This window comes from Podarcis bocagei (assembly GCF_964188305.1).
Source record: "Podarcis bocagei genome assembly, chromosome: 9".
Taxonomy (NCBI): domain Eukaryota; kingdom Metazoa; phylum Chordata; class Lepidosauria; order Squamata; family Lacertidae; genus Podarcis; species Podarcis bocagei.
The window spans coordinates 41,573,388-41,589,974 of NC_138134.1; the positions used below are offsets into that span (position 1 = coordinate 41,573,388).

Below are 16,587 nucleotides of genomic sequence, written 5' to 3' on the forward strand. Positions count from 1 at the left end.
CGGAGAGCCGGCTCTTCCGAGCCCGCTGCTGCTGCTGCTGCGAGACGCGCCTGGAAAGAGAGCGAGAGCGCGAGAGAGGGAGGGAGACCGCTAAGCTCCTCCTCTCGCTCGCCTTCCCTTCCCTCCAGCAGCTCCAGGAACCAGCTCCAGCAGCAGCAGCAGCAGCAGCAGCCCGCTGGGTGACTGCGAGAGACGCAGCGAGGCGGAAAAACACACCGGGAAGCAAAAGCGGCGAGGAGGAAGGAGGAAGGAAGGGAGGCGTGAGGGGGGGAAGCGGCGGCAGCAGCAGCAGCGGCGGGAGAAGGTGAAGAGGAAAGGACACGCGCGCAAAGAAGGGAGGGAGAGAAGAGCGGAGGGCGCGCGCAGTGGGAGAGGGGGGGGAAACCCCCCAAAAGTTTACACCCTCCGAAGCTGCTCTCTGGTCTCCCACCCACCTCTTCCCTCGTCGGCGCTGCTGGCGCGGATGGGAGTTTCACCTGGAATGACAGAAGTTTCAATTTTATTTTATTTTGGGTGACCCTTCTCCACGGCGTCTGACTTCTCTTGAATAATAATAACAATAAAATAAAAAGAATAAAACCTGCCGGATCCGACGCTCCCTCCCCTTTCTACCTCCAACCCCACGCCCTCCAGCAACGGTCGGCGATGTGACAGCCAGGGGGCAAAGCTTTTTCGCCAGCCTTGCCTTGCGGAGAGAGCTGTCAGCGCGGAGGCTGAGCCGAGCGGACTTCTCGCTGTCGCGGCCCCGGCGCCCCCTCCAAAGAGGCTGGAAGTACGGCGGCTCTCCCCCCGCTTCGCTGCCGGGTCTTGCGTGTGAGAGCGTTGCAACCTCCTCCTCAGTCTCTCGCAACCTCCCCCCCCCCCGCTCCCAGCTTCCAGGATTTAACCCCAAATCTCCTCCGGATCCACCTTCTTCCGTGGCCATTCGTTCCCCATTGGCTGCGCTTCTGGATCGGACTCGCAGAAGTGCAGGGTCTTGCCTCCTCCGGCCATTGCACGACGCGGGGGGTGGCGGAAAAATGAAGGTGAGTACCCGGGGGGGGGGTTGGGGGGGCGGGCAGCGCGCCACACTTTGCTTAGAGTCCCAGCGCCTCCAGGGAAGAAAAGAGCTTTCCTTTTTTTAATGGAGGGGAAGAGCTGGAGGTCCAGATGTATTTAGTTCTCAGGAGGGTGAGATTTTATTTATTTATTTTGAAAAAGAGCGAAGTAATTGGGAACACCAGTAACTCACTGATCTCCTCTTGGGGAGGGGATGTGCAGTAGAGGCACTTCCAGGACGCTGCCAGTGCTGGCCATACCCAATTTAAAAACTTGGTTGGGGGTTTGGGGGGGCATTGCAAGCACTCCGGTCTTGGGAGAGCAATTCGGGAGCTTGCACTAGTTCTTCGGCGCGTTATTAGCTGTAGAAACGGGGATCGATATCTGTCAGAAGGGCTGAAACCCGGAGGGGGCACGTGACTTCTAAAATAGTCTGCCGATATTGTGGAGGTCTGCTGTGCCCTCTCTCTTAGGAAGAAAACAGTCTTTGCAGTTTTAAATATGCACGAAGCCGAGATAGTGTGTGCCAGTGTGTCTGCCTGCTTGTTTGATTTTCGAGTCGCCTTTTGGAGCGGTTTTCTCGCTCGTGGCAGAGGTACTTTTTCCGCGAGTCTCTCTCGCCCAGGGTGCCTGGAATTCCATTAAACTTTATTTCTCAGGGAGTTATTTTGGTCTGGATATGAAATGGAGAGAAAAGGGATCGAGAAGGGTGTGTGCGCGCAAACCGAGGGGAGGGGGGAGGCGATGTCTGCTGTCGGGAGGAAAGGGGGGGGATCGCTTATACCGCTGCTGTCGACTTCGGGTTTGGGGGGAGGTCAGCATTTGGGGGGGCGGGCGGAGGTGATCTTGCTTCCTTGACCCCCCGGAAACGTGCGTCATTTCGGTCAGCTTTCCAGACGGAGAAGTGGCGGGGAGGGGGGAGGAAGAGAGAGAGAGAGAAATGTCCGTGCCTTCCTAAAAATATATTTAGAAACTCTGCCCTCAAAGATGGAGCGCGCGGGGGGGAATGCTCCTTAGCCCTCCTTGGGGGTCTCTTGTTTTGGGGATCCGGTTGGATGGCTCCCGGGTATTAGTCCGCGCAACTTTGGTAAATAAAAAGAAAGAAAATGCCCCGAGCAGGACTTGGCGAAGAAGATACCAGACGCAATGAGGGAACCAGAGGGCAAGTCCTTGAGGCGCTTGGTGGGTTTCTGGGTGGGCGGGTGGAGAGGAAGGAGAGCTGTTTCTTACATCGGCAGCGCTCGTGTTAAAGAAATTTATTTTTTGGGGGGGGGGGGGGATGACACGAAAACGTGACCGTTGTTGCTTTTGCGGCTTCTCGCAGGGGGAGGCGGGGGGAGGAGGGAGAGGCAACGGTTCGGGCGCAGAACGGAAGCGGCCCCCATCGCGCTCACCTTGGTACAGGTGGAGTTAATGTCTCCGAGAGATCTCGGGAGGCGGGGAAAGGAGGCTCGGAAGCCAGCCCCCGATCTGGATATCGCCTCCATTAAAAAGAAAAATAAAAGGGAGGGGGGAGGTAGCTTGGGAAGGAAGGAGGCGCAGCTTCAGGGCTTGGGGGTGGGGTGGACCCAGCTCCAACTCTCGCCTGAATGGATTTCTTCTGCGGGAAGGCTTTGCTAAAAAGCTATTTTCCCTTTCGCTGGCCATATGTTTTGGTGGAGCGCTTTAAACATTATCCGATTAGTTTCTAAGTCTCGCTCTTCCCGGCAGCTCCAGCTGCAAAAGGCAGTCGGGAGGGTCAGGGGAAGGGGAAGGAAATTTACAGGTCCCCCCCCCCCGCCCCACCGCGCAAGTCCCGCCGGGGCGCCTCTCCTAGGTAGGCTCTGCAGCTTTAAGGAGAGATACATTTTCTAGCTTGTGTCGCAGCAACTTTGTATCAGTCATGTCGCCCGCCAGGTGACTGACAAAAGCTTCCGCCCAATGGGAAGCGCCGTAGACCCTGGTGCCGCGGCTCGGCTCTTCCCGCCGACCAATGGGAGAGAGGGAGGGGAGGAACCCGGTTCTGAACTTTATCTGAGCATGTGACATGTTTTTAAAAGGACTTGGCACCTTCGCACGCGCGCCCCCTCCTCTTCTCCCTCTCTCTGCCCTGAATAGTGTCATTGGGCGACACAACAAATCTCGAGTTGGGAATAACTGTCCGGAGAATAAAGCTGGCTGCTCGTTATTTCCTCCTCCGCGCCGAGACAGCCTTGCATTTCCGACCGTGGAGGTTGACTTTAGGCGGGTGACACTTGCAAGGGGACGTGCGTATTATGCCTACAGGTGGAGGGAAAGTGTAATAGGTGTGCTGGGCGGGGCGGGGGGGATCGTGACTAGCAGGGAGGCGTGACTGTACCCGTTAAATTATAGCAATACTGTGTAGCGGCAGAGTTCAGGGATTTCTAATTAGGGAAGGAAAACATAACTTTTTCAATGTGCATTAGAATTATGCTATATTCGCACGTGGGGACGCAAGTTTCCAATGTTGCGTGTTCTCTCCGGTGTTTCCTGCGTGGGCAGGGCGAGCCACAAATGATCGGCCACTCTGTGCAACTTTAAATATTATTTCTGGCAGATACAACCCTGAGGAGATCCTTAGGAGGAAAAGCAGAACCTAAATATCCTGTCTCAAGAGGACGCTTCTGGGTCAGGGAAGACATAAGGAGTCTAAAGTTTTTTGTGGGGTTTGGGGTAATTTGTCCACAGAGCGAAGGAGGCAAATGCTGTTTTTAGGCTGGGTTTGTCTGTGTTGTTTGGATGGGAAACTAGGTTGGGTTAAACTGCATGCTGGGTTTTTAGAGGTTAGGAGAACCGTGTTTGGAGGCTATAGACTAGGCTTTCTGCTGAGTTAAAGGGCTGTGAGCCAGAAAAGCAGCCACCAAGCTCAGATACAAAATATAGGATAGCATGCCTTGCAGGAGTCGGATAGAGTGTGGAATTTTCAATGTTTCATTGTCGGGGATATATTTCTTTGTTGGGGGGGGGGAGATGGAAAGAAGAAGCAATAATTGAGTGTGATATTTTATATCAATTTATACTGCTCGTGGTTGTTGTAAAATAAGGGAAGTCTCCTTCAGTTTTATAAATAAACGCATAATCTCCATATAAAATATTTTGAAGTGAAGTGTATCTAATTTTCCAACTCAGTTCTGACATAATGATGGACACCAAAAGCCAGCTTTCATAAAATGCTTTCTGTGTGTGCCTTAGCCGCCCCAACATACATATGGTATGTGCAAAGACCACCCATCTAGAAAACAAGATGGACACTGGGGGTGAAGTGGTAACTCAGGTGTGCAGGGATTTGGGTTGTGAAGAAATAGCACAAGAACCTTGAATTGCAGAAAGCAACAGGGAGTAGGCGCACATTTCCTTGTAGTGCCGTGAACAGTGTTGACTTAAGATCATGGTTAGCAATAAAGCTCTGGGTGGCCTATGGACAAGTCATTCTTGGCCCACTTGTTAGATGTGTTCATAGGTAAAGTTAAATAATGTTATGCCCCAAGCTCCATGGAGAAATGCTGTTTGCTAGTGTCACCTTTGGAAGAGGTGGGCTTCAGTATTCTATACCAGTGGAAGCTTCCGAGTTGACATAATAGATCATCTAACAGACTTTCAGCTTTGAGGTTATGAATGCATAAACAACAGTTGCCAGGTCACCAGATGAATGGGTTGAAAAATCTTTAGGCTGTTCCAGATATCTAAGATTTTAGGTACTAGGAGCCTCTGTCCTCCGAAGTTATCAGGCTTGCACAATACCTTCGTCTAGGGTGTGAGAAAGATACAGGAGTAGCTTAATGTCTTTGCTTGTGTGATCTGGTAACACACATATCTTATCACAGTCAAGAGTGAAAAGGGCACAGAGAAATCAGCAGGGTAAATTGCTCAGACAATCTTTAGGTGAACCTTACTGACCAACAGCAGAAGCAGATTCTCAGTTTCAAGTCCATACTAGGGAGAAGGACATAGAAATCCAGTAGTGGATTTGCTTGTTCTCTTACTTAAAAGTTACTTGTACTCCCTATGAAAAGTTTATTTTCATTTTCAGGGTTTTTGGGGGTTTTTAAAGAAAATAGTAAACAAATTAACAGTTTTAAGTCAAGTTTAGTTCATTTTTTTTAAATATGCAATTTATATTTAACTCTAGGAGGAAGTTGAATGAAGTGATGCACATTTGATAGATACATGCCATGATTTGCTACACGTGGCTTCATGTGAGTTAAGCAATGTTATAAATATTTTATGGCTATGACGTTATGCATGAATTTGTCACTTTGCTCTGTAAGATTTCACAAGTGTGTCTTCCTTACAAACCGGTCTCTGTGTATTTAGGTTAGCATGACCTTTTATCTCTTATTTACTTACAGAAATTAGAATGATAGGCTTGTCAGATTTAAGTCACCATGACTTTATTCATACCTGGTTTTTTTCAAGTTCTAACTAGTCTACACAAAAGTATATCTATTACTTCAGTACAGAGGGCAATATGAAGGGAGAAAACTAAGGACTAAGTCACTGAAACAGTAGATTATCAACAGTTTGACAAGGGCAAGTAAACAGATGACAAAGTAACGCTTAAATAAGGAGGCATAATGTTTAGCAAAATTAAAAATGCAAGCATGTGCATTGAAAAGAAATAAGGCATGCATTCTGCAAACAGATCACCTGAACATCTTTCAATGCATGTATTTTGAATAACTAAATAATGTATCCATGCTGCTTTTAGATTCAAGTCATCTGGTCTTTTTGTTTATTAAAGTATTATTAAAGATGACCAGTTAATTCTTTCTCCCTTTAAAGATTACAGTACAGTTGCACAGCAAGGATATAGCCTTGTATATATGTTTTTCTAGAGGCTATTGTTGGTTAGTTGGAATATGGTATAATTGGTCTTAATCCTAGATACAGAAGTAAATTCCACTGAAATAAGGTAATTTGCTTGTGGATTTCGGACTGGGGTTTCAGTTTGTAAATGGCTCCTCAGTTATGTGACAGGGAAAATTGTGTTATGGACAGTAAAGCTGTAATAATAAATGCACTTCCTAGAGATTAAACATATATAGGAATGTGCTACGAAGCTACAATCCTATGTACACTTACCTGAAAGCAAGCCCTGCTAAATGCTGGGACTTAATTCTGAATAAGCATGCTTTGGACTGGGCTCCATATAAGATTCTCATGAATAATCTTTCAGCTCAAAGAAAATGTATTATTTTTTAACTCTACTGATAAGAATGAGGTTTTAAGAATTAGAATTCTTAGATTCCAAAAGCCAGATTTAATTTTGATTTCATTATGCAGATGTTTGGCAAACTGGCTAAAGTGGCAGTTTATGCATCATGTAAACCATGGTTAATGGTGCACCATGAACACACCTACCTGGGCTCCTTTCCCATTTAGAAACAAACCACTAATCCTGGCTATGCATTGCATGTGAATCATGGGTTATTGTTTCTTTCTTCCCTTCAGTAGCAGGGAGGAGCAAAGCGAGTGCAGTCGGCCTATGCATGGTGAGCCCTGATTTATGGCTAACTGTGACATAATAACTCATCAAATGTGTGTTGGGACAACAATATGGACCTGTCAGGTCCATCTGCCCTACCTTGGTCTCCATGCATTTGATGTAATATCTACACAGTTTAGAGTGCTATGTATGTATGCCCGATTCCCTTTGAAATCAGAGAGTTATCAGGTATGTGTAGGAATCTTCAACAATGTTCACCATTTAAACACTGTGCATTAAGCTCTCATGAATTGAAGGGTAAACTCCATAATAGCAGGTATCCATGGACCATATTAAAAGAAGACAATGACCAGTTTTTGTAAGAGTGAGCTGTGATGGGACCACAGAAAGACCCTTGTCATCCAATGCTGGTATGCCAGCCTTCCATATCTTACCTCTTAAAATCCCATTGCCAGTGTCGCCACTCAATGAATTTTCTTCTCCACCCTCCTTGACCTCTCAGCTGCTAAATTAAAGAAATGGCTCGGAAAGAAACTGATGTCCATTGGTGACCCATTGGTGACCCTTCCTGACTTTCCATCTATGAGGATGGCTTAATCATGTGGATGGAATGGGCTGGTCATCATGGGCCATCCTTGGGACCTCAAAGAGCTTGATAAACACCCCAGCTCTTAGGTTTGACAGTTCTTATTTAGATGCTAGTTTGAATGTTCAGTTTACACAATCTGCTGAAAGCATTGCAGAGGCATTAAGTGATCTTTTAGACATGTGTTCAGGTACCATAGCATTTTACATTTTATTTGATGTGTGCTGGGAGACATGCTGATTAGCCTTAAATTGGAGAATGAGGCTACAAATCTGTTTGATAAGGATTGTAGATATTCTAATGAATAAAAACATGTTGCATGGTGTTTTTTGGGATGATAAAATTATTATCTTCAGATGGTTTGCATATTGTTATAAAATGTTTTTAACCTGTTAACATTAAGCATGCTTAACAGTTTGTGCATGTTCAATGTGCCTTATTTGTGTTCAGCATGTTTGTTTCCTGACCAGTGGGTTTTATTCTAGATTATGTGCATGATGTTAAGTTGAAACTGTAAACATCACGTTTCTAAAGGGTACAAATTTAGAACAAATTAATAAATGATAAACATATGATTTACATTTGTATAGATGAGAGGGAAATACCCCTCAACAAACAGATACAAATGGTTCTGCTTGTCCATATGCATATCATTTAAATTCAATTATTTAAACAAAATGGGAACATGTTGTATCTTGTATATTTACAGTGCAATAATCTACATTGCATCTCAGAAGTCCCATATAGTTCATTGGGACTTATTCCCTGGTAGGTAGCAATTTCAGTACCTAGGATCTCAAGTCAACATTCTGTCTAAAGTTGCTGCCTATAATGTAGACCTTTTTTAGACTACATGGACTATTGATGTGACTCAATAAAAGACATCCTTATGTTCTTATAAAAAAGCCAACATTAATACAAAAGTATGATTTTTCACTTGATTGAAAAATGTGGGATTGTATTTTGTATTCCCCCCCCTTTAAAAGTCCAAATGCAAATCAGGGGTGAATTGTATTTCTTATTTATATTACTGAATAATGTCGCTTGGAGAACAGCCTCCTTCCAAGCACAGGATACTTTTCTGTGGCTTTCTCTATGATTTATGTCCTCTTCCTATCCGTTTTCTGATTCTTAATGAAGGAACAGAACCATGGGCTCAGTTTATTTATCAGTTATCTTTGATCAATACCTTCTGGGTGACTGTACTGTCAAAAAAAGTGGTCAAACTCTGGGAACTATAGAACATCATTATCATTGAAGATTCTTAGTCCCACGACAGGACTACCATTTATAGAGTTCCTAGAAAGAAATCTTTAGCAGTGAAATATGTCATGTTTTGGTGTCAAAAGGGAGGGGAAAGAAACCTGTCTTACTTCTTGCCTACTGAGTTTGCTTGAGTTTCCAAAATGTATTTATTCATTACCTATACTATTTAAGAACAATTAAAATGCATGGAACATTCAAATGAAATATTAAATATACTCTGAGGTCATTGTATCCACTGTCAATAGCAAAGATAGTGGAATAACTTTACCAAGTTGTTTTAGTTATTTTGGCTTAGAAAGTTGAAAAAAATATTTCCCAAGGGTGGACAGGGTACAAAATATAACATTCAGTATAATAGTTTTAAAAATTAGTTTATATGTAAGTAGTGAGGCTTATTCTTATGTAAGTGTGATTTCAGCCATAGTCTTTTGACGTATCACAGTGGTTACATATGCATACATACTTACATTTTAATGGGCTATTTTCTTTTTATAGTTATGGAGACCAAAGGCTATCGCAATTATCCAAAAAGCCTAGATATGGAGAGACGCTGGAGTCAAGGCTCCCAGTCGATGGAGTATACTTCTGCAGGAGCAGAAGAGCGGTCCGAAGAGAGTAATAACTATATGGAGATAGTAAACGTGAGCTGTGCTTCTGGTGTTTTTCCAAACAGCAGTGCTCAAGGAAGCAACAAAGAAAAACCTGAACTACTTTCTTGCCTTCAGCAAGACCATAATCACCCTGGCATTTCACCCTCTGACATAAAAACTGAGTCAGACTCAAAGGAACTTTCTGCAACTGTAGCTGAATCAATGGGTTTGTACATGGATTCTGTAAGAGATGCTGATTTTACCTACGACCAGCAGAGTCAACAAGGCAACATAAATCCTGGAAAGATGTATCAGAATGTGGAACAACTCGTCAAGCTATACAAAGAGAATGGTCACCACACGTCTCCCTTGAACACCCCAAGCAGATCCCTGAGACCTCTAATATTGGAGTGTGCAAGCTCTATGAACGGTGGTATCATGCCAGGCACTGTCAAAAGCCCAAGAGTATGTCGAGAGAAGAGTCCTCCTGACTGTAGTCCTCAGAACATGACGACTTCAGTGTGCAGCCCTCCTGGAATTAATTCTGTATCGTCATCTACACCTACTAACTTTGAAAATTTCACAGTAAATAGCCCGGTCAACCAAGGAACTCCTTTGTCATGTTCACCCAACATTGAAAACCGAGGCTCAATGCTGCACAGTCCTGCACATGCTAGCAACGTGGGATCTCCTCTTTCTAGTCCTATAAGTAGCATGAAATCGCCCATTTCAAGCCCTCCTAGTCACTGTAGTGTGAAATCTCCAGTTTCAAGTCCTAATAATATCACCATGAGATCCTCAGTATCCAGTCCTGCAAATATAAACTCAAGATGCTCTATTGCCAGCCCTTCCAATGCCAATAATAGGTCCACACTTTCTAGTCCAGCTGTTAGTACTGTGGGATCCTCTATGTGTAGTCCAGTAAATGGTTCACTAGCCTTTCCTGCATCAAGCACACCTGGTGGACCTGGCACAGGCCAAGACATCGTTCCTAGTCCAGATACAAAAGACAATAAAGGTGCTCTAGCAATCATATTTCCTAAAATAGAGGAAATGGAAGATGCCATCCCTAATAGTGAAGTAGCTAATCAAATGACTCTTGTTCAGCGTATAAAACCTGAACCCGAAGGGGTATTCAGTAGCTCATGTCTTGGAGAAAATAGCAAAATCAGTTCTGATTCTCCATTTTCAGTATCAATAAAGCAAGAATCAGCTAAACATTCTTGCTCTGGTGCTTCTTTTAAAGGGAATCAAACTGTAAATCCATTTCCATTTATGGATGGGCCCTATTTTTCATTCATGGATGATAAAGACTTTTATTCTCTTTCTGGGATTTTAGGACCACCTAATTCATTTGATGGCACATGTGAAAGTAGTGGGTTTCTAAATCCAGGCCTATCTGTAGGAATTAAACAGGAGCCTGATGAGAGCAGCTATTATCAAGAGAACACTCTGCCACCCTCTGCCATTGTTGGTGTGAATTCAAGTGGACAGTCATTTCACTATAGGATTGGAGCTCAAGGCAAAATATCTGTACACCGACCTGTTGGCAGAGAGCAGTCTTTTCAGCATATGAGCTCGTTTCCTCCAGTAAGTACTCTTGTGGAGCCATGGAAATCACATTCTGAATTGTCTGCCAGAAGAAATGATGGGTATCCAGTCCTAGAATACATTCCAGAAAATGTGTCAAGGTAAGTGTGCTCTTCTTGTACTGCATGAAAATAACGGTAGCCTTCATTTTCAATTTTGTTTTTGTTTGGTAATATTCTTCAAAACTGCACAGTAATGTGTGTTGCAATGTGTATTATTAGAATATTAGTCGGTTTCCCCTGTAAACACGCCAGATTTTGTTATTGGCTAGTTATGCACACTCAAGCAGCACATTTAAATTTTAAATTGTTAAAACATGTAATAATGTTTTTACTCATTTTAATGGTGATACTTTAGTAGGCTTCTGGGTTTCAGCATGAAAAGATCATTATATACAGAACATTAGCATGGAGATTCAATGGGTTTGGGGGGGGGCGGTTTCTATCATTACTCCCAGTGCTTTGCAACCATTGCCTAAAAGTGTGAATCATATGGAGAAGAAATAATAATGTGCCTGTCAGGGATTATATTTACAAAGTTTCCTTGATTGCATGTATGCATTAGTTTCCAATGGGCTAAATTTAGAAAATTACAAAGGCTTTTAGGAGCATTATTTCCCTGTTTGTACTAATTTATGAGCATGGTAGCTTAATTGTACTCTCAGATGTCTCCTGAAATTAGGAGAGTAGTAAAGCCTAATAACTTCTGAAACAATTACAAGATTGTAGTACAGTCGTATCTTGGTTTTCGAACAGCTTAGTTCACGAATAACTTGGAACTCAAACGTCGCAAACCTGGAAGTAGGTGTTCCGGTTTGCGAACCTTGCCTCGGAAGCTGAATGTCTGGTGCAACTTCTGTGGCTTCTGATTGGCTGCAGGAGCATCCTGCAGCCAATCGGAAGCCGTGCCTTGGTTTCTGAATGTTTCAGAAGTCGGATGGGCTTCCAGAACGCATTCTGTTCAAAAACCAAGGTATGACTGTATAGTGCAATTTAGTCCATTGAAAACAGTTCCATACTATGAAATCATTCCTTGCACAACAGACCACTGTAAACAATCCTGAAATCATAACCCTGTTTACTCAAGATGTGATCTACTAAATTCTGGGGGACCATTCCACAGTTGTCATAGTTGTGCAGAATGCTTAACCTTTTAAAAAAAATACAAGTGTGAGTGTTAAGAAAAGGAGGCGGCTGTTGTTCAGATTTCTAGGGATGTCCTAAGAAAGTCTATGGTTTCTTCTTTGCACTGCTTGTTTGAAGTTCCCTCCCAGCCTTTCACATCCTCTTATCCTGGTTTTAGTCATACCTTTCTCACCAGCCCTTTCTCATTAATTATTTTATGTATTATTCTATACGTTGTACCCAAACACATGCCACTAATCCCTAACACTGTGTTTTAAAATGAAAAGTTGGAATGGGTCACCATTGAGTGGTTGCTCAACCCTTTCCATTGCTCACCATTGCTTCCTCCAAATTGTCCTACTAAGTAGCTTGCCCATGCTGTGGGGTTTCCAAACACTTCGGGAGCATTGTTATGGAGGAGAATGATCCAGAGTGGAGGAGGAATTTTGGGTGAATAAAAAGGATCAAGTTGCCCTTCTTTCCCCTGCCGCTTCTTTGTTTTACGTTTTTCCATCTCCAGTCAACTTTTCATCTTGAAAATTGTGCAGTTGGACCATCAGGGATCAGTAATGGGTGGGTCATATTCTCTTTACCCTTTTCAGTCTTCCTGTTATTCGTATAATTCATCATTTAGTTTTCTGAATCATCTGTTTCCTGGTGGTTTACAACGCTACAGTTCTATATACCTGATTGGTTCTCCTGCCACTCTTGCCCTAGTTTCTCTTGGCTATCCCTGAATCCATGGGTGCCTGTTTCTCTGTGTTTAACTCAGAGCGGGGGTGGGGGGGTGGAAGGGGGATCTTGTCTTTTCCTCTTCCTTTTATCACCTTCCTTCTTACAGCCACCTTCCTCTTGTTCCATGTTCTTCTGCTTGCCAATTCTTGTATTTTTCCCCACTTGATTAATATTTATAGGATTTTAGAATTTTCTTCATATTTCTGACTAGCTTGTCAACACAGCTTTGTTTTTTAAATCTGAAATAAGTTGCAATTCTTTTTAAAAAAAGCAGTTCCTTTAAAAATAATGTTGGTATAGTAGAAGTGTGTATTTGCCTTTATAGAATGGAGGCTATCAGTTAAGTTATCATGTATAGTCCTGTCCTTCTGTTCTGGTGACACCAAATCATTTTCCAGATCATATTACATTATGTTGGTAGAACAGACCTTCCACATTTTCTTTAATTTGGGGACTTAGGACCTCTTGTCACTTTGAAGTGCTCTACAGTTCATATTAGTTTTATCCTCAAGGTAACCTACTGTCAGGTGGGGAATTAATATCCAAGGAGTTGTGCATTAGTTATATATAAATAGTATTTCCTAGGTATGCAATTATCTGGGAGAAAAGTCTGCTTGCAATGTTGAACCTGCCCAATTTGACCGATATTGTATCCGCTCATTATGTTACTAATAAACAATGTTTTCTTTAGAAAATCCATAGAAAAAATATAGCAGTGGGGAGGAGACGTCCATTTTACAGCATTGCCAGGTCTACTCTTCCCAGGCACACACATCCTTCAGAGTTTGTTGGCCTCACTTTATAAATCTGGTTTGTCATTTCCTGATGGGGTGCATGGCAACTGTAGTTTCCTGTGTTTTCCAGCCCAGTTAATTTAATGGGGGTACAAACTACAATGTGATGCACCTCAGCTTCTCTGGTCTTCTTCAAGCCAGTGCTTTTTTCTTAAAAAAAATAATGTTTAGGGGTACTCTAATTTTTCTACTCATATTGAAATACTGCCCTTAAATAAAGCCAAACTTAGACTCACAAAATTTTTAGGGGGTATGCGTACCCCTGCGTGCCCCCAGCAAAAAAAGCACTGCTTCAAGCCCTTTTATACTTTCAGCGCCCCCCTCCCCATTACCAAGAGGAAGTTTGCTTAGGAAGGGGTTAAGTTTCTGGGAGTTCTGCAACAAGGTTTCCAAGGTTTGTTTGCTTTTTTGAATTTTATTGGGGGAAAAGCTTGGAAAGACTCAACCATTTTCTGAAAGAGCTTAGGGGAAAACTCACTAGTTAAAAGTGTGGTAATGACTAGCAAACTGAACTTCATTAAGTGATTTTGGCTATGCATTTATTGGAATCCACACAGGGCTCTTTCACGTGGAAGATAATAGTAGCATCAACTCACTAGATTAATGGTTCTCAAATCAGACACACACTTCCTGCCTTATTTACAGTAATGAATAATCACCTTCTAATATGCATAAAAAATTAGTGTTTTATATATTTGCCTGGCAAAGCCAAACACTTCCAAATGATCTTGGATTTAAGAAGCACTCTGCCTATAATTATCCTAAGTAGTTTTGCATAGCATATTTACCTAATTTTGATCAGAAAGGTACAAATAAGTTACATCTTCGGGAACTGTATAGAGAAAGGATCAGAAGCTATGTTTTCTTTTTCTAAAACAGCTGCTTGATACAAAACTGTACTAGGATTTTCATGTATGTTGAACGATCAGAGATCTAGTTCTTCCTGTGAGTCCTGCAAGTGAGGGGAAGTGATTAACAAAGGAGGGGCTTCCTGTAAGGGCAGTCAGTTTTCCCACACTTTGTTGTTTGTCTTTTTCTTACACAACAACATAAACTGGATCTTTTCAGACCTACAAAATACAGTACCTGCTAAATGTTGTTCTCAATATCATCTTTGTTGTTTTATATATCTTAATGGGGTTTTAATTAGCCAATTATTTGTTGAGTAGTTTTTCTATACAAACATTTTATATATTTTATTATAATACATTAGAAATACTTGCATATTTTTCTGCTGTAGGAATTGGCATCCTACTGTTAGAACTTTTGGTTAGCCAAGAAGCAGTCTCTCTCACAAGCAAAGTTGACAGAGAACTAGGGGATACAGTGGTTTAATCAGCAACAGGGAAGACAGATAGGCCTGTGAAGGATCCATGCTGGAGATGGATATATTCCTGTGTGGGTTTTCTAAGGAAGCTCAGGAAGTAACAAAAGAGTCTGGGGAAACCCTGTGTCATTTGTTCACAATTATTTTCAAGCCTAATGGGCCTCCCTGAGGATTTCAGGCCGAACAGGGAAATGTTTTTGGTGATCATAAAGGACATGCTCGTAACTTTTCCCTTGTACAGTAAAAGTCTGTAACGCCAAAGTTCAGGATAAATTGAGCCCTAGTTCTGCTCAAATTTGGCATAAATTCAATGGGAAGAGAAGGCCATCAGTGTCCATACACTATTCTTGTTCCATTTGCTGAGTATAAAGATTCAGTGGTCAAATTACACCAGTCTATGGAATCCACCAACCCTCTCAGAAAACCATATCACCCTTTTAAATGAGGAAGGGACAAATTCTTCCCTTCCATCAGCTGTCTTTTGAAAACTATATTGCCATATGATTTTTCTCTTTTGAACCAATCAGTATTTGTTGATGTTTTATTGATGTTTTGAATGATGTTTTCATAGATGATTTCCCCTAGTATTAGTTTTGTAAGGTCTTGATGTATTTTTTGAAACTGTGGATTATTAAAATAAAAGTTTCAGGGGTCACAATTACATCATTGTATGGAATCCACCGAACCCCTCAAAACTATAGCACCTTAAAACAAAATACACAGAGGAAGGAACAAATACACAATGAGTCATTATTCTCATGTCTTTCCTACAATGAGTTTGCAAAGCACTCATTACCTTTGCAGTGTTTGTCATGGCATCACACCAGACAACCAGGAAGTGATGCAAGCAATTTCTCTCTCACTCAGTTGAGCTTTGCTGGGTTTTGGGTGGTGTGAGTGGAGGACTATGTGTGGAAAAGTCTGAATGAAATTCCCCCCAAGCCCAATTCTTCACAGGCAGTGTTAGTGTGGGAAGTAGCCATATCACAGATCCTTGCTATTTTCTTTTTTATGATACTGGAGCAATTTGGGAACAAATCACACACACAGCCTTTCAAGCAGCTGATATAATATTGAAACTGGTTCGTAGACCCAAGTAATCTTTCCTGCCACCTCTCAAATATTGGAAACTTTCATACACATGTAAAATTCTTTTTTATTTCAATGATCAAGGAAGGCTTAAAGCCCACCAGAAAATGGTATTTGTGTCACTTCAGTGATTGAACAATATATTTAGAGTCAAAATACAATACTTTATTAAAATGATTGTCTGAGTGAGAGTGCAGTTCTAAACTTGCGATTATGCCAGCAACATAATTTTCAAAAGTGGTTTGGGAAAATGTCACAGTTACTTGAAAAAACAATAAAGCTGAAGAGGCTGACCTTTTGTACAGCTTCAGCAAAAGTTTTCCTTTTAAAAAAAGGCAGTGAACTCTTCGCTTGCAACTTTCTAGATACCCCGCCTAACACATTTACTTTTCCTTAGTTAGGCTCTCATTATTATTTTTTTAGAAACAAAAGGGGCTAAACACAATGGGTTGGATCCAAACCAGATTGTCCTATTGATAGCAGATGGACTACAGCATGACTAACCTGGGCTGCAGTCATTTTGAAAGTAGGCCCATTGAACTGAATGAGACTGACTTCTGAGTAAATATGGACATCGTTTCCCTTTAAGTCTGGATACAGCCCACTGCATTTGGTCAGAAATGTGAAGTTAAAAGGGTATATTGACTAGGTCAATCCAGCATATCAGCAATCACGCTTAGAGTATTATTACTGTTCCCTGAGACTTTTTGTTTTGTTTTGTTGAGGTTTGTGCCCATTTCTAATTGCCCCATTATAAGATTTGCTGCTCAATTGAACAACTGGCATTGTAGACACATTCCCTTGGTCTTGCAGGCAGATATTTGCAGTGTTGCAAACAGTGCAAATATTTGACTTTGGTATACACAAGTTGAAATATAGGCCAACCCAGGAACGGTCAAATTTTCTTTGTATTCTGTTCTTTGCTTTTCCAAACAAGACTTTTGATTTTCATCTTTTTTTCCCAACAACTAGGCAAGCATGATGTCCCGTTAGTTTTTAAAA

General features: G+C 42.3%; 1 protein-coding gene across 11 annotated transcripts in view; it reads left to right on the plus strand.

The window, feature by feature from the left end:
• Window positions 1-156: 156 nt before the first annotated feature.
• NR3C2 (nuclear receptor subfamily 3 group C member 2) overlaps window positions 157-16,587 on the plus strand; it is a 139,644-nt gene continuing 123,213 nt past the window's right edge. The window contains exons 1-3 of one of the 11 annotated variants that reach the window (XM_081208344.1): window positions 158-1,025; window positions 5,168-5,234; window positions 8,832-10,617. In XM_081208344.1, the coding sequence (XP_081064470.1) occupies window positions 8,834-10,617 (1,784 nt within the window). In that variant the 5' untranslated portion in view covers window positions 158-1,025; window positions 5,168-5,234; window positions 8,832-8,833. Of the gene's footprint in view, window positions 1,026-1,472; window positions 1,634-1,989; window positions 2,221-3,134; window positions 3,285-4,053; window positions 4,313-5,167; window positions 5,235-8,831; window positions 10,618-16,587 lie in introns of those variants that run through there. The other 10 variants (XM_081208347.1, XM_081208340.1, XM_081208348.1 and 7 more) reach the window with 10 other exon arrangements.